This window comes from Myotis lucifugus, unplaced genomic scaffold, assembly GCF_000147115.1.
Source record: "Myotis lucifugus unplaced genomic scaffold, Myoluc2.0 scaffold_916, whole genome shotgun sequence".
Classification (NCBI taxonomy): Eukaryota; Metazoa; Chordata; class Mammalia; order Chiroptera; family Vespertilionidae; genus Myotis; species Myotis lucifugus.
In genome coordinates, this window is record NW_005871964.1 from 76,025 (window position 1) to 96,614 (window position 20,590).

Below are 20,590 nucleotides of genomic sequence, written 5' to 3' on the forward strand. Positions count from 1 at the left end.
GACCCCCGCTCTCTCTCCTTCTCTCTAAAAATCAATAAAAACATGTCCTTGGGTGAGGATTAGAAAAAATAAGATGGCATGTGTATGTGGAAAGGGTCCTTTTGAATGAGAGGTATGGGAGGTTATGAGTGAAAAGTTTTAGCTATTTGATATTAAGTGCTCTTCTTGACTTTCTGTGGGCTCATTAAGAAAATACTGGGACAGAAAAAAGATGGAGGGAAGGAAAAGGTTAGATTTTTTTTTTTAAAGATTAATGTGTTGGGATTGGAGAACCAAATTAAGCCAGGGGCATTTTGAAGAAAAACTTTAAAAATTAAAGTCACCCATATTAGTGAGAACATTAACTGCAGTAAATAGAGATAGAGAGCTTCTAATTCTTCTCTTCCTCGTAACATAAGAGTACGTTTATGTTGTATATGTATACCTCATGCTTGGTGAGTACTTATGTGCTGGGCACTCAGTTCTAAGTGCTTTACATCAATTTATCCTCACACCATCTCTCTGAGGTAGGTAACTATTATTTTACTTGTTTTACAGATGAGGATACTGAGGCCCTGAGAAGTTTCGTGACTCTCTCTAGGTCACTTAGGCAGCAGATGGCAGAGGTGAAATTTAACTCAGGAGACTGGCTACAGAGTCTACCTCTGAATTTGGATACTACACAGCTTCTTTTGTGTTTTCATTGTCTTAATGAAACTTGTGTGCAAACTTTCTAATCAATCTTTATTAATATAGAGATCTATATATATTTTGGGGATAGGGGTAGGGAAAGGATAGACTTACAATGTGTGATGGTTTCAATTTTAGGGCTCAGATGTCAGGTCTTGCTGTCACCTGGTGACCACAGGTGGTATTGCTAGTTACTTTTGAGTGTGAACTTGCTGGTGTCGGCAGAGACCTAAGTAGCAGCCAAAGGCTTTTTGACAGTGTTGACACTGATATTGTTTTTCTTGAGTGTGAATTACTTGGTGCTGACTGAGATGGGAACTGAGGCTAAAGGTTTTCCCACATACATCACAGATGTAAGGCTTCTCCCCAGTGTGAATTTTCTCGTGCTGCCTCAGATTTGCTTTCTGGGAAAAGGCTTTCCCACATTCAGCACACAGATAGGGCTTCTCTCCAGTGTGAACTCTCTGGTGAATAGAAAGGCACGAGTTCTGGCTGAAGGCTTTCCCACATACCTGACAAACATAAGGCTTTTCTCTGGTGTGAACTCTCTGGTGTCGAACAAGTACAGCTTTCAGGCTGAAGGCTTTTCCACATTCATCACATTTATATGGATTCTCACCTGTGTGAATTCTCTGATGCTTAGAAAGGCGCCAGCTGTGTCTAAATGTTTTTCCACATTCATTACATTCAAAAGATCTCTTCCTGGCATGACTTTTCTGGTGCTGAGTAAGGTACTTACTGTGCACAAAGACTCTGTCACACTGATTACATTTAAAGGGTTTCTCTGCAGTGTGAGTTAACTGATGTTCTGAGAGATGTACACTTTGGCTGAAGGTCTTTCCACATTCATTACACTTAAAGGGGTGCTCACTCTTGTGGATGTTCTGATGTTTGGTAAGGGAGGTGATTCGGATGAAGGCCTTCCCACACTCCTCACATTTATATGGCCTCACTCCAGAGTGTATGATCTCGTGGCGAATGAGCTGTGCACTTTGGACAAAGGCCTTCCCACACTGTTTACACTCAAAGGGCTTCTCCCTGGTGTGAAGTTTCTCATGCTGAGTCAGGTATTTGCTGCAGCTGAACGTTTTCTCGCATGTGTTACATTTAAAGTGCTTCTCACCACTCCTCGGATGATCTTTCTGTTCTAGGTTCTGATTCAAAATCTTTCCGCTCCCATCAAGTCCTTGTTTTTCTTGGGTGTGAATGCTCTGGTGGCAAGTTAGGGTCGAACTGCAAATGAAGCGCTCACCACACTCCTGACATTCGTAGCGGGTTTCCACAGCATGCATTTTTTGGTGTTGGATAAGACGTTCATTATGGCTGAAGGTCGCACTGCATTCAGCACAGCTGTAGGGCTTTTCTGTGGCATGAACAGACTGGTGTCGAATCAGGTGGGAAGGCCGGCTGAAACTTTTGACACATTTGTTACATTTGTAGGGCCTGTAGCCCGTGTGAATCCTCTGATGTTCATTCAGATGAGTGTTCCGGTAGAAGGCTTTCTCACACTGACTACATTTGTAAGGCTTCTCTCCACTGTGAACCCTCTGGTGGCTCTTTAGGGTGAAGGTATGGCTGAAGCATTTCCCACACTCATCACACTTATAAGGCTTTTCTCCCGAGTGAATAGCCTGGTGTTTAATGAGGGATGAGCTATGCCTGAAGGTCTTCCCACATTCCTGACACTTAGAGGTAGTTTTTGAAACATGAATTTTCTGATGTTGGAGGAGGTATTTGTTAAAGTTGAAGGTGGCCTTGCATTTGACACATTCATAGCGTTTCCGAGTGTGGGTCTTCTGATGCTGAATAAGATGATAGTTTCGGCTGAAACCCTTGCCACACTCATTACACTTGTAGGATTTACGAATTCTGTGGGTTTTCTGCTTTTCAACAGGCTTCGAGACAAGACCTGATGAATGGTCACTGTCTTGACTCTTATGTGTTTTTTCTCCAGTGTGAATTTTTTGATGCCACAGAAGGTGAGTGTTGTGACTAAAAGTTTCCCCACATTTGTTACACACATAGGATTTGGGACCTGTGTGAGTTGTTGGATAGACAGGAAGGCAAGAAATCTGGTTGAAACTATCCTCATACTCTTGATTCCCAGTTGGTTTCTCCGCTATATGAGTAATCCAGTGCTGGATAAGATGGCAACTCCGGCTGAAGCTCTTCTCACATTCACTACATTTATATGGTCTCATCCCTTCCTGGACAGTATCCTGCTGACTCTGGTCTGAGTGGGAGCCAATGTCATTCCTACATTCCTGAGACTTAGCTGGCGTCAGGCTCTTCTCGGAAAGATCATGGGCCAGGGAATCTTCTCCTGTGAAAAGGAAGGACTCAGGATCGAGGCCACTCTTGAGTTCATGACTCTTGCCCTCTGTGAAGCTTTCCTTGTTGGTGACAATGTCAGAGCTCATAAGACTTTCTGGATCTCCTAGCAAACTATCTAACCAGCTCTCGCCCATGTAGCCTTCTCCAAAGTTAGAGTTCCAGAGGCCATCCTTGGAAAACGTCTCCAATATCTCCTGAGAGAGTCCTTCCGAGAATTCCTGTGGCAAAGGGGAAATCTTGGCCTCGGCTGTGTCTGAAAGAGAGAGAGTGTAAATGTCTCCTGTTCCCTAGGGTGAAAAGACAGGAGCTGCAGGGTGAGGATACAGACAAGAGAGAACAGGGGATGGATCCCGCGTCAAGTCTGTGTCCATCAAGGGATGAAGAAGAGGCTAGCAGAGTGATCCAGCTGTAACCTGCATCTCAGGAAAAGGAAACCCATATACAAGACAGTTAAGAAGGGAGCTGGGCTGCAGGGCCTCCATAGGGAAGGAGAGAGGCCTCTCAGCAGATACTCTCCACCATCACCCTCATCAGCTGGGGCCTACTTCCTAGAGAAGTACACTGATCGAGGGACAAGATCTACAGGGTAACAGTGCCATACGACTGTTTCCACGGAGGCTGTATTTACACGTTAATAACGGTGTGGCTCCATATGCTTGGAAACAGCCTTGTGTTGAGGTGGCAGAAACAGAAATCCGAGAGAGCAGGAATCTGTGCCTGGGTTAGTCCCCTTGTGAAGACACGAGCTCCTGAGGTGAGCCAAGAATGGAGCTGCACGCTGACAAGCTGTGCAGACACTTCTCCATGGTTTCTGGATCAGGGCGAACCACGAGAAAAGCCTCTCATGCCCAGGCAAGCCCCCTGCCTCTTCTTTCTCCCACAGGGGACGTCTTGACCAGCATCACACTAGGGAATCTTCACTGCTTAACCTGAACCTCCTGGGAGAACTGTGGCCTGGGAGAGGGCAGAGTAAATGCCCAGGCTTGAGTTGTGGCCATCTGCTGTTCTCTGTGGGCCAGGAAAGAGGGCTGGGCCTGTACAAAGAGGTTGAAACAGGTAGACCAGGGTGTCCACAGTACTTAGGGGGCATGAGGCAGGAAAATGGAGACCAACTTGGGGAACAGACGTCCTCCCCCTGCTGAGTCTGGAAGAACCAAGGAGGGAACAGAGAAAAGGCACCAGGACAGCCATGTGCTGAATGCTGAGGTTAAACAGAGGCAAGGAGGGTATGCAGAGTGTCCTGATCCTGGGTGGGACAGGGAGACAAAAGCCAGCATGTGGAAAATTGAAGCCCAGAAGCTGGGGGTCCCAATGGTTAGGTAGACATACTCCATCTGAGGACAGAGGGCCATACCACAGGACCCCACCATCCTCACACCAGGTGCCAGTGGCCCCTCCCCACCCACTCACCAGGGCCTGTCACTTCTGGACTTCCTCTCTCCAGGACCTCCAGCTCTTCTCCACCATCTGGATAGGCGGTCTGATTGGGTCTCAGGGGGTCTGCAAGGAAAGAGAACAGCATTGCTGTCAACCAAGATGTGGAGGGCCACCCAGCTGCTCAGCGGCAACCTCTGGCTCTCCTGACGATTCCATGCTTTATCTAGCACACAGCCCTGGGGGCCAGATGCTGCACTGGGAGACTGAGGTGCCTGCCCTGCAGGGTTCCTGCTCCAGTGGGAGAGAAGGACCCACATAGTCACAATCTGGGGTGATCAGAGCTATGACAGCTGGGGCTACGGACACAGGACGTGGAACAGCTCAAGGGATGAATTGAGCTTGCCAGGTGGACAGGCCCATACTTACTCAACAATTTATAATTCACTCGTTCACCTGTGTACCACACATTGCCCCAGGCCTCTGTGGGGTAAGCCCTGTGATAGAAAATGTTCGGGTTCTAGGGATCCAGCAGCCCTGTACACCGCCCTCCCCAAACTTCTGCAAGGAAGGGAGCAGTTATAATCCAGGCATATGTGCTACAGTGGAGGAAAGGCCACTGGTGGCTTTGAAGGTGAAGAAAGGGGCCATGAGCCAAGCAATGCAGGCGGCCGCTAGAAGCTGAAAAGAGGCAAGGAAACAGATTCTCCCCTGAAGCCAGCCTTGCCAACACCTCAATTTTAGCTCACTCAGACTTATTTTGAACTTCAGATCTGCAGACCTGTAAGAATAAATGTACTGTTTTAAGCCACTACATTTGTGGCATTTGTAGAAGCAGCCATAGGAAACCACAGATGTGCAGGGGAAACAAAGGACATACATTTCTACTGCGGGCTGGAGTTTAAAAACTGAAGACACGGAGATCAGACCTTTCTAAGTTGCTTCTATGGCACACATTGAGTACAGTTTGGAGGGAACCTGCCTCAATGTGATAAAACTACATTAAATATATGGTAGTTCCAGTATATAGTTTTTTCTTTTCTTCGTCTTTTGGAATAAATTCTTCTTCTGTTTTTGGAAAAGAAAGAACTGAGAAACTAGGAAAGGGGAAATGAGTTGATCTGGATGATAGGGAGCTGGGGTGCCCTGGCCCTGGAGCTGCACAGGTCCCAACCGGACTCTCAGCCATGCCATTTGCTTTCTGTGCACTGCTGGTGGTCAGAGCCCAGGTGAAAAGGGCTCACAGAGCCAGCCCACTGGAATGGCCTGCTCACAAGGCTGCCCTTGGCTGGTGTCTGGGAACCTGGATTTCGGGAGGGTCCGGCATTCTCTGACCAGGCAGAGGGGCTCCCTGTGCACAAACTGTTCTGCTGAACAACTGCTTTCCTGCCGAGTGTCTGGGATGTGGGTACATTGCAAGCAGAGTGTGTCTACATAATAAGCCCTGAATAAAAACCCTCGGTGCGGAGTCGCTGTTACACCTCGTTGCTGGGGGAATTAAGCATGTCCTGTGCAACTCCACGGGCACAGGGCTCTGGATGTTGGCGTTAGTCTCCCCTGGATGCACACCACGCACCTTTCCCCTTAGCTGTACTGTGTGTCCTTTCACTGTGATGGATCATGGGATGAGCACAGCTATAGGCCAAGTCCTACACGTCCTCTTAGTAAACCACCAAAGCGGGGGGTGATCCTGGGAACCTGAACAGAGCTGCAAAATGACTTCCCCTCTTTGAAGCTGTTTAAGATGCTCAGCAAAATATGGACAAGCTTCTCATGGGGCGACAGGAGGGTAGAAGGAGAAAGTTCTAAGAGCTCACGCAGCACAGAACCTGGCTCCTGACAGCATTTCCCACCATTCATTTATTAATTTAGGAATTGTTTACCGAGTCCCCACAGCAGGTATTGTTTGTTACAAATGTTGGGGTACACCAGTGAACAGCACAGGTGCCCCGAGGAAGCTCCCATCTGGCAGGAGACAGATCATAATAGGAGCAGTCAGAACATGAAGGAGCAGTGACTAGCTAAGTAGGAGAGAGGGAGGCTAGTGGAGTCACAATTTCAGCCTTAGGGAAGCCCCAAGTCAAGGAAGGGACAAGAGTCCGCCAGGCAGAGGGGAGAGCAGAGGTGAAGACCCTACAGAGTCAGCACGAGGAATCACTCCAGAATGACAAAGAGGAAAATGCTGCTGCAGCAGTAGGCAGGGGTTGGATCAGGGCTTGTCAACCTTGCCACTACTGACATTTGGGGTCAGGTAATCCTTGGTTGTGGGGGTTGTCCTTGCATCCTAGGATGTCTGGCAGCTTCTCTGGGTTCTACCCACTAGATGCAAGAAGCACTCCCACTCCCCCTAAGTGGTGACGATCAAAGAGGTGGCCAGGCATTGCCAATGTCCCCTAGAGGGGTAGGGGGAGAGAATCAGCCAGCTAAGCACTGCTGAGCTGGAGCACGCTGGTTCTGAGGTGTTCAAGAGCTGGGAGTTCATCCTGTGGGTGATGGGGAGCCACGGGTGATCACCAAGCAGGGTCAGGGTGCATACTCACTCAGCAAGAAGAGATTCTGGTAGTTGTCCAGTGCCGTGTCCCAGAACAGGTCCCCCTGGTCCAGCCCCAGCTGCTCCCAGCCCTCCAAAGTGAAGTCCATGGCCACGTCCTTGAGGGTTGCAAGTTACTGAAACACAACACACTGTCAGTGACTCTGGGGCTGGGGTCAGGGAGGAGCCCAAGGGCTCACTCAATGCATCCCCCACCCTCAATGTGCCAGGTCTTTGACAAGAATTATCTTGTGAGAACCTTCAGAACAGAAACTAGGCATCCCCATATTTTGTAGGGAGTCTTGGAGAAGGGACACAGGCAGGACTTAAACCCAATCAAGTCTGCCTAATCCTAAAATCCATTTATTTCTGACTTTCAATTATTTTTTGTTAAAGATTTTAAGTTTTATTATGGAAACTTTCAAACATACACCCAAGTAGAGACATGCATGCAACAGACCACCACATATCCATCACCCAGCTTCAATCCCCATCCTATTAACATGTCTGTTTTGTTCACTAAACCTCTTTCCCCACTTTTCTTTATTTATTTTTGTGGGGGCTAAAATATTTCAAAGTGAATCCCAGGTGATATCTGATTTCTCCTGTGAATACTTCAGTATTAATAGTAGAACCCCTTACTCACTGCATACATACATCATATTCAAAGTCTGTACAGTCAACTCCCGATTTAATTAATGGACTTTGGATTTAATGGACAATATTTCTGGTCAGTATGTCATATGTCATGAAAATTAACATCCTGTCGATTTTAAGATGCTTTTAACCAAGATTTGCTTAGAATTAAAATAGTAGCTTATCTTTTTGTTATTGATTCAATTTTAAAAATATATATATATATTCCAGAGAGGAAGGGAGAGGGAGATAGAAGCATCAATAATGAGAGAGAATCACTGATTGGCTGCCTCCTGCATGTCCCCTTCTCCTCACTAGAGATAGTCTACAACCCGTGCATGTGCTCTGATTTGGAATCAAACCAGCGACCTTTAGGTGCATGGGACGATGCTCATCCAACTGAGCCACACCAGGGTTCAATGGTATGTTTTTGTAGTTGGCTTGTTTGAAGCAAAAACCAAGGAAGCCTATGCCCTGTATTAGAGTGACATGCTTCAGAAGGTCTTTAATCTATACCTGTACCGCTCTGCTCTTTTTATTCTATGCTCCCGATTTAGGGTGCAACACCTGGATATGGTGCTTCCTCTTGGTGTCATTTAACTGCACCTCTGCCTGATGCATTTCCTGGAAACTAGTCAGTAGAGCAGCAGCTGATTAGATTAGGTACAACTTTGGGGAGGAAGAGCCCTCACAGGTGGTGCATGACAGCCCGAAGTGCCTGTGTGCCACTTTTAGTGATGTCATCTTTCTTAATTTTAAAAGTTCCCAGTGAGTAGGTACTTGGAATAAAAATACGTGTCCTTGCCCTGACCGGTTTGGCTCAGTGGATAGAGCGTCGGCCTGCGGACTGAATGGTCCCAGGTTTGATTCCAGCCAAGGGCACGTACCTTGGATGTGCGCAGTAGGGGTGCGCAGGAGGCAGCTGATCGATGTTTCTCTCTCATTGATGTTTCTAGCTCTCTATCCCTCTCCCTTCCTCTCTGTAAAAAATCAATAAAATATATTTAAAAAATATGTGTCCTGGAGAAGTACTGACAATAAAAAATGACAGCCTTCCCCGGCACCCTACCTCCAGGTGAACCCGTGGCTGTCTGGTGTGTTCTTTCCAGACCCCCATCAATACACATACGGACACATTTCAGGTAAGAATGAAACCTGAGTCTTTAGTTTGGGTCTGAGGCTTGGCCCAACTACCTTCCTCTGTGGGTAACTCTGGGCAGTTAAGACCCAAGCCCCCTTCAGAGCCCCGATTCCTGCCCCATCTCATAGGGCTGCTCTGGGAAGTAACTTGAGATGCTGCTGGGGAGTTCGTGCACAGTTCCTAGAGCACAGGAAGGAATCGACAAAGGGCAGTGACAGTCTGGCAGGGCTGACAGACATGGGCAGGGACAACTACATCCAGGTGCGTTTGTTATACAGTGGAGGTAGCAGGCAGTGCTATGGGAGACCAGAGCAAGGAAGAGCTCTGGGAAGGTGGGGGAATTGAGCTGTGTCTTAAAGGTGGTGTGACTTACCAGCTAGAGATGGGAGGCAGGGTATTCTAGCCTGTGCGTAAGGCACATAAGGGAAATGAATGCAACACAGTTATAGTAATCAGTCATTAGCGAACATTGTAGTTCGTTATTAATAATTATGTGTATGCCCTAGCCGGTTTGGCTCACTGGATAGAGCGTCGGCCTGGGGACTGAAGGGTCCCAGGTTTGATTCTAGTCAAGGGCATGTACCTTGGTTGCAGGCACATCCCCAGTAAGGGGTGTGCAGGCGGCAGCTGATCGATGCTTCTCTCTCATCGATGTTTCTAGCTCTTTATCCCTCTCCCTTCCTCGCTGTAAAAAATCAATAAAATATATATTTAAAAAAATAATTATGTGTAACAGGATATTGTAAAAATTAAGTTACAAAATATTTATTAAAATGTTTCTTATATACCGTTGTATTGGCTGGGCTGCAAAGATATTCGTTGCGGGCCGCAAGTTGCTTGCTCTAGGGCCCAAGGTTTGGTTCAAGTCACTTGTTTGACTCAAGTCACTCCCACAGGCTGGTTGACCTTGAGTGGTTCCCCTTCCTTCCCAGGGCTGAGGGCGTATGAGATGTGGACAGATCCTGAGTTGGAAACTAGACTGGGAGCTGGGAAGCGTAGTGTAACATTTTACTACAGGTCCAAGAAGGGAGTGTCCCATGTGTGATTAAAGAGGAGAGAAGAGACCATGGATGGGGGCAGGACCCAGACCATGCAGGAATACGCTGAGAAACCTGGATTTTATCCCGTTAGCAATAAGGATTCCTGGAAGGGTACTAAGCAGGAGAGAAAGAACATGAGAGCTTTACTTTAAGATCGCTTGGGGCCACCACAGGACAGTGAGCCTGGAACAAAGACAGGCCCCCTGTGCAGCCTTTGGGGATGATCTGTTGGGATGGCAGGACTCTCGACTCACCTCAGTAATAGCCGACTAGGCCCAGCAGCCCGAGTCCTAGTTTAAGCTCCCCCTTCTTCCCCTCCATGTTCCCAGCTGGCAGGGCCGCAGGAAGGATAAGGAAACGGGGAGACAGTCTTCCTTCCTTCTAGGACTGACTTCCTGGCCATGCTGGATGAGCCCCCAAAATGTCCAGAAGTAGGATGAGTCAGAACATGAGTCTCCCTGCAGGAATCACAACAATTGTTATTTATTGAAACTACCCCAGCCCCAAGCTTCACTACGCTTCAAAATCTACAAAGCAACTTCACAGCCATTCTTCGCATTAATCACAATTGATGATACACATTTCGCACCTGCTGTCTTGGGCAATGCTGTGTCCTAGCCCAGCACAGGACGTCTGTTCACAGAGTACATGTGTCTCTAACTGAACCCTTGGGACAATGCTTCTGAGATTTCGGGTTATACTATGTCATCTCTAGGATTTGAGTCCAACTGTGTTGGTCTCCAAACTGTTGCTATTTCTATAGCAGCAAGAGTTCTTCGACTTCCTTTTTTAACCACGACCCACAAAAACAAAGACTATATATATATACATATACACATATACTAGAGACCCGGTGCACAACATTCGTGTACGGGGTGGTGGTGGTGTGTGTATCCCTCAGCCCAGCCTGCACCCTCTCCAATCTGGGACCCCTCGAGGGATGTCCGAAAACGGGCAGTAGGACATCCCTCTCACAATTGAGGACTGCTGGCTCCCACCACTTGCCTGCCTGATTGCCCTAACCACTTCTGCCTGCCAGCCTGATCACCCCCTAACCACTCCCCTGCCAGCCTGATCGACACCTAACTGCTCCCCTGCCAGCCCGATTGCCCCTAACTGCCCTCCCCCATAGGCCTGGGTCCCCCTCAACTGCCCTCCCCTGCTGGCCTGGTCACCCCTAACTACCCTCCCTTGCAGGCCTGGTCCCTCCCAACTGCCCTTCCCAGCAGGCCATCTTGTGTCCACATGTGTTGGAGTGATGTTCAATTTGCATATTAACTCTTTATTATATAGGATATCATGACTGCTCATTCACACATAACAAAAGTTTCATGAGATAATACTTAATCTTACATAGTTGCTTTTTACTTCATTAAAAAATATTATGATCATTGCCCAGTGAGTTATTTTTATGACCCACAATATGGGAAACACTGTACCAGAGGGCTTTTTACACGTTTGTAGACATTGAATTTCCTAAGGAGCGTGTATCTATGCAGTGTTGAAAACACTCCATATTGCAAAGCAGGATGACTCAATGACCCAGGCCCACAATTCTAGAGCCTCTAGGGCAGTGATGGCGAACCTTTTGAGCTTGGCGTGTCAGCATTTTGAAAAACCCTAACTTAACTCTGGTGCCGTGTCACATATAGACATTTTTTGATATTTGCACCCATAGTAAAACAAAGATTTATATTTTTGATATTTATTTTATATATTAAAATGCCATTTAGCAAAGAAAAATCAACCAAAAAAATGAGTTTGCGTGTCACCTCTGACACGCGTGTCATAGGTTTGCCATCACTGCTCTAGGGCCTCATGTGCTTTGAAATTCAGAAATTTTCAGATTTTAAAAAGGTGACGTACATTTACACAATATATTTCATGAAAATCCCGGTGCAGTGTAGGACCAGCAGCATTTTGTTATTGAACACTTCAATATTTCTAGATCTCCAGCTTCTGAAAAAAAATTCTAGGACTTGGCCATGCTGAGTCAGCATCCCACCAAGCTAGCTAGTTGGAGCTCATTTAAATCTACTCTCCCTTAAGTGGGGCAAAGACTCCCTGATGTCCCTTAGCCCTGACCAGGCAGGTTCTCTCCTTTACCTGAGGCTTGAGACCTCTGTCTAGTTTCCTACACCACTGTCCTACACCCTCAGCCCTGGGGAGGAAGGGGAGCCACTCAAGGTCACCCAGCCTGTGGGAGTGACTTGAACCAAACCTTGGGCCCTAGAGCAAGCATGTCAAACTCACCACCCGCGGGCCACATGTGGCCCAAAACGAATATTTTTGTGGCCCAGCCAATATAACAGTAAGAAACGTTGTAATAAAAATTTCCTAACTTAATTTTTACAATATCCTGTTACATGTAATTATTAATAACGAACTACAACGTTCGCTAATGACTGATAACTATAGTCGTGTTGCATTCATTTCCCTTATGGGCCTTACGCGCAGGCGCACCATTTCCCTCCACTAATACCAGCAGTGAATATTTTAAATATATTTTTATTGATTTCAGAGAGGAAGGGAGAGGGAGAGATAGAAACATCAATGATGAGAGGGAATCATTGATTGGCTGCCTCCTGCATGTCCTCTACTGGGGATAGAGCCTGCCACCCAGGCATGTGCCCTTGGCTGGAGTCGAACCTGGGACCCTTCAGTCCATAGGCGGATCTCTATCCACTGAGCCAAACCAGCCAGGGCACTAGCAGCGAATATTTTAGCAGCCTTTTGCCACGTCATTCGTCTTGTACTGACTTGTTTGGTGTGCGCAACAGGAATTATTTTGCTTTCGGAGAACAGAGAAATAGGTTTATTTGTGTGACGCTTATTAATCTCCGCAGTTATTCAGTGTCTGGTAAGTACATGTTCAAGAAAAATATTAACTTTTATTAAAATGTTCTATTATTTTAAGTTAATGAGGACTCATTTATTTCAGCCCTTTGCATTCAGCACGTCGCTATCGAAATAAACCTGAGTTTCTATGAAAACTGAAGCTTTTGTTTTTTTGCGGTCCACAGACACTTCCACCATATTTATTTGGCCCGTGTTAGCCTCCGAGTTTGACACGCTTGCCCTAGCCTCGAGTCGCCTTAGCGTGGGACGAAGGCCAGGTCACCCACCCTCTCTGCACCTCAGTTCCTACATGTGCAAAATGAGACAGACACAACGGATCCACGGTCCCTTTTTCTCTAATTCTAAAAACCAAAAAGCTCTAAAAACCAGAACTTTTACGCCTTTCCTGACAGGAATATTTAATTTCCACGAATTGCCCTAGATCCCGCTGAGGGCGGCGGGCTGTCTAATTATGAAATATGCACCCTGTTCGCCCTGTAAAGTCTGATTTCCGAGATGATGCTCAGGTTATCCGATAAGACCGCGGAGGTTACCGGAGAAAAGGCGAGGACCGCACGGCGCGTGGCACACAGACCGCGCTCACGCCAGCGTTCCACCCTTTCGCCCCCACCACCCCTGAAAAACGCCCACTCAGTCACCTCAAGACCCTGCGCAATTCTGCCAACGACACCCCTTCCTGGTTCAGTGTCCTCACCCCAAAAGAAAATGAAATGGCATCGCTCCCCTCGCGGCTGCCGACGAGGGCTGGAAACCACTAGAACGAGAGCCGGGCCCGTAAGCCTCTAGCTTCACCCACCGCCCGAGGCGAGGCGACGCGCCGTTTGCCGTAGACGCGACAGGGGCATCCCGTCCCCCTCAGGGAAGACGGCCGCCCACCCCAACCCCCGAGTCCTCAGAGACCCCAGCCCGGCATCTCCTCACCTCGAGGTGGCGGTCCGCCGAGGTAACAGACGCGCGTCCGTCCCGGCTGGAGCCGGAGACCCGAATCCCCTCACACCGACCTCCTCACAGCCACTTCCGGTGCCGCGCGAATCTCGGAATTTCTCCACGCGGGACCCTCGGCGCCAGCGCGAGACCTCGTTTCCCAGAGGGCTCGTCGGCCCGTCTCCGCCCGCTTACCGGTCGTGAAGAGGTTCCCGCTATCGAAATCCGGCGGTGACTGGATTTAATAGCCCAGCTTTTATTCTGTTGAAGAACAATCTAATCAGCCTTCTGCTTTTCTAGAAGAAGGGGAGGCTTTTGATTTTTTTCAAGGCGACGACCCGACGGTTGCCATAGAAACACGTTGAGAAAATCGGGTTCCGGCGAAGTCTCGCGCCAGAGGCGAGGGTTGAGGCGGGAGAAATAAAGTGACGTCTGCTGATTGGCGGAAGCGCGCCTTGTAGTGCGGCACATGCGCAGTAGAACCAGGCAGCGTTCCAAAGAGGTGGGCCATCAGCGAATAATTCCACCCCCAGCCTTCGAGTCAGAGGGCTGGCCTGCCGCGAAGGCCTGTGGGAAATGTAGTTCGGTGGTAGGCGCACAGGCCGCGGGCAGTCGCGGGGCAAGCAGCGCCTGCGCGGGCGCAGGCCTGCCTCAGGGTGGAGAATGCGCGCGCAGCGCCTTCCTCCCCGGCGGAAGTTTTCGGGGGGCCACTGAAAAGGTGAGTCCCTGTCCCCCAAGTGAGTCAGGTATTGGGTCTCCACTCGGCTCACCACGTCCAGAAGTGAGAGGAAGGAGAGGCTTAGCAGAGGAGAAAAGTCTCCTGACGCGCTGTGCACAGTTCCGTCGTGGTGCCTGTGACGTCAGCAAGACCCTTTGTGAGAGGGGGAGGGAGGAGGGCCCGGGAGCGGGTCTGGGAATGAGAGAAGTTTTCGTTGGCGGGGATATTTGGTCCCAACCTACTGTCGGTTCTTCGTGGTGGGCGTGGCTACAGCGGAGAAGGTGGAGCTAATGAGAGGTTGACAGACGCCCCCCCCCTTTGGCACTACGTCACCCCTGGTTTCTGCTTAGGGCGGGGCTGAGGCGAGTCAGGGGCCCCAAACAACTCCTTCCTGCGCTAAGGTGGAGTCTAGCCTTTAGCTGTGCCATGTCTCAGAACCTTTCAGGAGGGACACACATCATATTTAACACATAGCAGATGTTGCGTAAATATTTGTCGAATAAATAAAGGAATGAGTGATAACGACTAGCCTGAGGGTTGGGGCTTTGGGTTTCAGCCCTGAAGTAGCCATGTGACCTCGGGCAGGTGACGTCAGCGCTCTGAGAGTCCCTTCTTTCTCCCATCCATAGTTATTGAGCGTTTAACATGGCCCTGTCTCCATCTGACGGGGGTGGGGGACCTTTGTCCTGCTAAGGGCCATTTGAATATTTGTAACATCATTCGTGGGCCATATAAAATTATCAACTTAAGAATTAGCCTGGCCCTTGCATATAAGCATAACCAATGGACATAAGACACTGGGGGGTAGGGGAGGCCAGGGGATTGTCAAGGGCAGGGGAAAAAAGGAGACATATGTAATACCCTTTGTAATACTTTAAGCAATAAAAAAAATAAAAATTAAAAATTAAAAAAAGATTAAAAAAAAAAAAGATTTAGCCTGGCCCTAACCGGTTTGGCTCAGTGGATAGAGCGTCGGCCTGCGGACTCAAGGGTCCCAGGTTCAATTCCGGTCAAGGGCATGTACCTTGGTTGCCGGCACATCCCCAGTAGGGGGCGTGCAGGAGGCAGCTGATAATGTTTCTAACTCTCTATCCCTCTCCCTTCCTCTCTGTAAAAAAATCAGTAAAATATATTTTAAAAAACTTAAAAAAAATTAGCCTGCTAGATTTGGTCCAACATTTAATCAACTCACCCCCGATCCCTTGGAAGGGCCAGACCTTATACAGCCCGCTGGCCGGGTGTCCCCTACCTGTATTAAATAGTTACTTGCTCATTTGTTTATCTGGTCCCTCCCCACCCCAGAAGGTGAGCTTTGTCAGGTGCAGAGCTGTGTTTCCATTGCTGCTGTATCCCCAGGGATTGGCACACATTAGGGCAGTGATGGCGAACCTATGACATGCGTGTCAGAGGTGACACGCGAACTCATTTTTTTGGTTGATTTTTCTTTGTTAAATGGCATTTAAATATATAAAATAAACATCAAAAATAGAAGTCTTTGTTTTACTATGGTTGCAAATATCAAAACATTTCTATATGAGACACAGCACCAGAGTTAAGTTAGGGTTTTTCAAAATGCTGACACGCCGAGCTCAAAAGGTTCGCCATCACTGCATTAGGGGTTCAGTGAATAATTACTGAGTGAATGAATGAAACTAGCACATGCTGGCTACATAGCCGGTGCTCAGTAAACATTAACCATTATCCTTCCCTTACACTGAATGAGCCTGAGTCGGCCTCTCCACCTTTATGTACTTACAGAACACTGTTACGATGGAGATTCCAGCCCAGCGCATCTGAGGGCCAGACCGTGATCTCATAAAGGTACTATCCCCTCGGGCACATGCCCCTTAAGCTCTGTTCCCCACCAACAGCCTGCCACTGCTCCATCTCTTTTGTGTGACTGCTCTCATGTTAGTCCCAGGAGGACTGTTGTCATGGGCATGACAGGGTCACTGGGTTAGACACTTTGTCCATCCTGGAGGCCGCCTTTATCCAGGGGTGCTTGGCACCTGGAGGAATTCTGCTTAAAGCTACGTAAAACCATCACAGGTTTTCAAACTTTTGTTTCCATAGGTAATCTAGCAGAGTGTCAGTGTGTTAGTCAGACTAGGCTAGACTATGCTGCAGTAACAACAGCCCCCAAATCTCCGTGGCTTAACCCAAGCACAAGTTTCTCACTAACACAAAGTCTGAAACAATGCTTCAGGGTAGCCATCCTCTAGGCCAGCGGTTCTCAACCTGTGGGTCGTGAGCAATGAAAATACACCCTGCATATCAGATATTTACATTACGATTCATAACAGTAGCAAAATTACAGTGATGAAGTAGCAACGAAAATAATTTTATGGTTGGGGGTCACCACAACATGAGGAGCTGTATGAAAGGGTCGCAGCATTAGGAAGGTTGAGAACCACTGCTAGGCAGTTTTGGCTCCATCGACACAAGGGCTTTGTTGTATCATAAGTCAGCGAGTGAGATACAAGACGCTTAATGAGCCTATTAATTAGGAGTCATTTATTGCGTGAGGCCCAGAGGGAGGTGTCTCTTCCAGATCTCTGAGCAACACATACAGGAAGTTTCCCGTATTTATACTTTCTGAGCTTCTTTGTTTGCAGATATTACAAAGAGCTCTGTGTGAGTTATTGTTACAGTTTGTAATCTTGGATACATAAAGGACAAACATTTGACATAAGAATATGGGAATTATTATCACTATTAGTCCATTACATTAGATGGCTAGTTTGCAAGGTCAGGCAGTTAAGTTTTTATCTTTCTATTGTTCAAACTAAAACAGTTATTTTATAGAATAAGAGACTGTCTAAAAAATGACAGAATTTACATGACTAGGGACTATCTAACAGTAGCAGAGAATTCAAACAGCAGTTTTATACAAGAGGGAGGTTACTATGCTTCAGCTTCAGGTTTGTCATGGCCTGAAAGAGAAGGAAGAAGTGGTGGTGATTCCTGTAGCTTAACAAAACTGCTTTTTTTTTTGAGACAATAGAAATACCCATTCAGTGCTATTGCCGGGGCAATAAATTATGAAGTTGCACAACCAATCAGAATTACAGACTTCTTAGAAACTAAAGGATACCTGGCCACCGTCTTTGCAGTCAGATGGCTAGACTCCAACCCCTTCCTGGAAAATAACAGAAGGGCAGTTTTACGCCACGGTGTGGTTTCTGCTCTTCTGCAGACCGAGGGGAGAAGGAACCCTGTCTTCTAGCTGAGATTTCTTTCGTGTGCTGTTTGGACAGCCTGTGTTTTTCAGGGTGGGTACTGGGGTTCCATGAGACAGCACCCAGAGGAAACAGAGAGGCCTGAGAGGCTCAGAACTAATGGTGTAGAACGATAAGAGGGGAAAATAGGAATATTAACAAATGGAATATAAGTGAAATGCAAAGCATGACATAATAACAATCACCAACATAAAAGGCTTTCTGTGGGCCAGGTCCTGTTCTCAGCACTTGCAATAGCTCTGTTCACTTAGGCCTCAACAACCACTCTGTCAGATAGAGGGGAAGCACCATTTTACTGTTGGGCAACCTGAGGCACAGGGAAGGTAAGTTAGGTGCCCAGCACACTGCAGATCTGGAACTCAAATCCAGGTGGCCTGGGACCAGAGCCTGTGATTTTATTTATTTATTTATTCATTTAGATATACAGTATTTTATTTTATTTTTTAAAAAATATATTTTATTGAATTTTTTTACAGAGAGGAAGGGAGAGGAATAGAGAGTTAGAAACATCGATGAGAGAGAAACATCCATCAGCTGCCTCTTGCCCACCCCCTACTGGGGATGTGCCCGCAACCAAGGCCTTTGACCGGAATCGAACCTGGGACCCTTCAGTCTGCAGGCCGACGCTCTATCCACTGAGCCAAACAGGCTAGGCTTATTTTATTTTTAAATATATTTTTATTGATTTCAGAGAGGAAGAGAGAGAGAGGGAAACATTAATAATGAGAGAGAATCATTGACTGGCTGCCTCCTGCACTCCCCCTACTGGGAATCGAGCCCGCAGCAACCCAGGCCTGTGCGCTTGACTGGAATCGAACCCGGGACCTTTCGGTCCACAGGCCGACACTCTATCCACTGAGCCAAACCGGCTAGGGCTGGAGCCTGTGATTTTAAAGAACTCTGTTTTGCAATTGCAACGGAGACCAACCTTTACAGTAAATAAAGGAAAAGCATTTGATTAGATTAAGCCAGACACAGAAATAGTGCATGATCTCACTTATACGTGGAATCTAAAAGGAATTCCAATTCATACCAACAGAGAATAGAACAGTGGTTACGGGAGGCTGTAGGGTAAATGGGGAGATATTGATGAAAGGATATACACACTTTTTGTTATAAGATGAATAAGTTCTGAGACCTAATGTATAGCATGGTGACTGGTAAATAATGTATTTTGTACTTGAAATTGGCTAAGAGTATCTCCAGTGTTGTCACCACACACACACACACACACACACACACACACAAATAACTATGGGAAGTGATGGATACATTGATTAGTTTGATTATGGTAATCATTTCACAATGTACATATACCAAAATATCACATACACCATAAATATATACAATTTTTAGTTGCCACAAATAGGTAAAAAGGGAAGAACTTTCTCTTACACGGTGAAATGAAACAACAAGCCCGAGTTTATTTTGACTTCTATTTTGATAATCCAGCTTATAATTGGTACTGTACACTGAGTCTTAGGATAAAGAATAAATAAGATCATTTTTTCTTTTGCTATTTAAAATATATTCATTTGAAACGTCTACTGCACTGTCATCCTTGCTGATTGTCTCCTCACTTATTAACTAGTTTAATCCTGCTTTTATGGACTGAACTGTCCCTGTAAAAATTTGTGTGTGGAAACCCTAAGCCCGAATACCTCAGAATGTGACCATATTTGGAGATAGCGCCTTTAAAGAGATAATTAACACATTGCGGACCAGTAGTTTTATTGCTAGCTTTACCCAGTGGCCAGATAAGTTCCTATTGAACGAGTACAAAAAAAACACATTTTACATAAATGTTAAAGGCACGCTTTAAAATTAAATACCCATTGCATGTTGAAGTAACTTATTACATGTTCTTACAAGCTAATATCTTTTTAAAGTATGATACTTTGTAAAACACTGTGTAATATGAAGCGAGAATTCTCGTGATCCACCCGCAATGTGTTCAGTTAAAATGGGGTTGTTAGGGTGGGCCTGCTGTGGTCTGAATGTTTGGGCCCCTCCAAAATTCACAGGTTGAAATTCTAATGCCCAGTGTGATGGTATTAGGAGGTGGGACCTTGGAAGGGATTAAGCCATGAGGGTGGAGCCCTCATGAGTGAGATTAATGTTCTGTGAATGAGATCCCAGAGAGCTCCCTACCCCTTCCACTACATGAGGACACAGCAAGGAGTTGTCAGTCTGCAACCCAGAAGAGGGTCCAGAACTGTGAGAAATAAGTTTTTGTCGTTTATAAGCCACCCAGCCTGTGATACGTTTTTTTAAAAATATATATTTTACTGATTTTTTACAGAGGGGAAGGGAGAGGGATAGAGAGTTAGAAACATCAATGAGAGAGAAACATCAACCAGCTGCCTCCTGCACACCCCCTACTGGGTATGTGCCTGCAGCCAAGGTACATGCCCTTGACCGGAATCGAACCTGGGACCCGAGTCCGCAGGCCGACGCTCTATCCTCTGAGCCAAACCGGTTAGGGTGCTGTGATACATTATTATAGGAGCCCAAACAGACTGAGGCAGGGCCCTAACCCAATATGACGGGCGTCCTTATAAGAAGATGAGACTAGGACACAGACGGAGGGACAACCATGTGAGGACACGGTGAGAGGGCAGCCATCTGCCAGCCAAGGAGGGAGGCCTCAGAGGAAACCAAACTGATTGGTGCCTTGATCTCTGACGTCTAGCCTCCAAAACTGTGTAGAAAATAAATTCCTGTTGTTGAAGTCACCCTGTCTGGCATTTCTTTATGGCAGCCTTGGGAAATGATTACACCCGTCATATCTTCATTGGTGGTAGGCTCTATGTGTGAGTTTGTGTGAGTTTGGTTTTGATTTTTAAAGTATTAGGAAATATTCCAGAGATACATAAGGCTTAGAGGAAAATGCAGCCAGTACCTGTTGTCTCACTATATACTCCATTGGCCAGAACTAGTCATGTGGCCCCAATCTCACTGCAAGGGACCCTGGGAAGTGTAGGAGATCATGTGGGTATTTGGTGAGCATTGGCTCTCTCCCTCAGAGCTTCTGTGATTAGAGCCGTGCTCCTAGGTCATTTTTATTGACTTCAAGACAGCCTCATGTTTTTTGATGAGATCTGCAGTTTCTGCTTTGTCCCTTTG

General features: G+C 46.9%; 2 protein-coding genes across 6 annotated transcripts in view; one reads left to right on the forward strand and one right to left on the reverse strand.

Moving 5' to 3' along the window:
• Positions 1–409: 409 nt before the first annotated feature.
• ZNF473 (zinc finger protein 473) lies at positions 410–13,937 on the reverse strand. 3 transcript variants are annotated; one of them, XM_014448764.2, is made up of 5 exons: positions 13,703–13,937; positions 9,979–10,182; positions 6,918–7,044; positions 4,414–4,503; positions 410–3,256 (listed from the first exon to the last, which is right to left on the reverse strand). In XM_014448764.2, exons 3-5 carry the CDS (start codon positions 7,015–7,017, stop codon positions 861–863), a joined length of 2,586 nt encoding a protein of 861 aa, XP_014304250.1. In that variant the 5' UTR covers positions 7,018–7,044; positions 9,979–10,182; positions 13,703–13,937; the 3' UTR covers positions 410–860. The 3 variants fall into 3 exon arrangements, with proteins under 3 accessions (XP_014304250.1, XP_023603350.1, XP_006106874.2); XM_023747582.1 differs by having other exon boundaries at positions 410–3,250; positions 13,505–13,937; XM_006106812.3 differs by having other exon boundaries at positions 13,505–13,937.
• A 149-nt stretch (positions 13,938–14,086) lies between these two features.
• Positions 14,087–20,590, forward strand: part of VRK3 (vaccinia related kinase 3) — a 38,514-nt gene continuing 32,010 nt past the window's right edge. For 2 of the 3 annotated variants that reach the window (XM_014448765.2, XM_023747583.1), the window contains exons 1-2: positions 14,087–14,225; positions 15,984–16,046. The gene's annotated coding sequence lies outside the window, so the exon portion shown is untranslated. The remainder of the gene's footprint in view (positions 14,226–15,983; positions 16,047–20,590) is intronic. The other variant, XM_014448768.2, reaches the window with a different exon arrangement.

Bases quoted from the DNA above. Each gene is read 5' to 3' on its own strand.
- ZNF473 (XM_014448764.2), bottom strand. From the start codon at position 7,017: ATGGACTTCACTTTGGAGGGCTGGGAGCAGCTGGGGCTGGACCAGGGG. The intron at 4,504-6,917 runs GTGAGTATGCAC...CTTTCCTTGCAG, and splicing joins CCAGAATCTCTTCTTGCTGA to ACCCCCTGAGACCCAATCAG. The intron at 3,257-4,413 runs GTGAGTGGGTGG...TCTCTCTTTCAG, and splicing joins TCCAGAAGTGACAGGCCCTG to ACACAGCCGAGGCCAAGATT.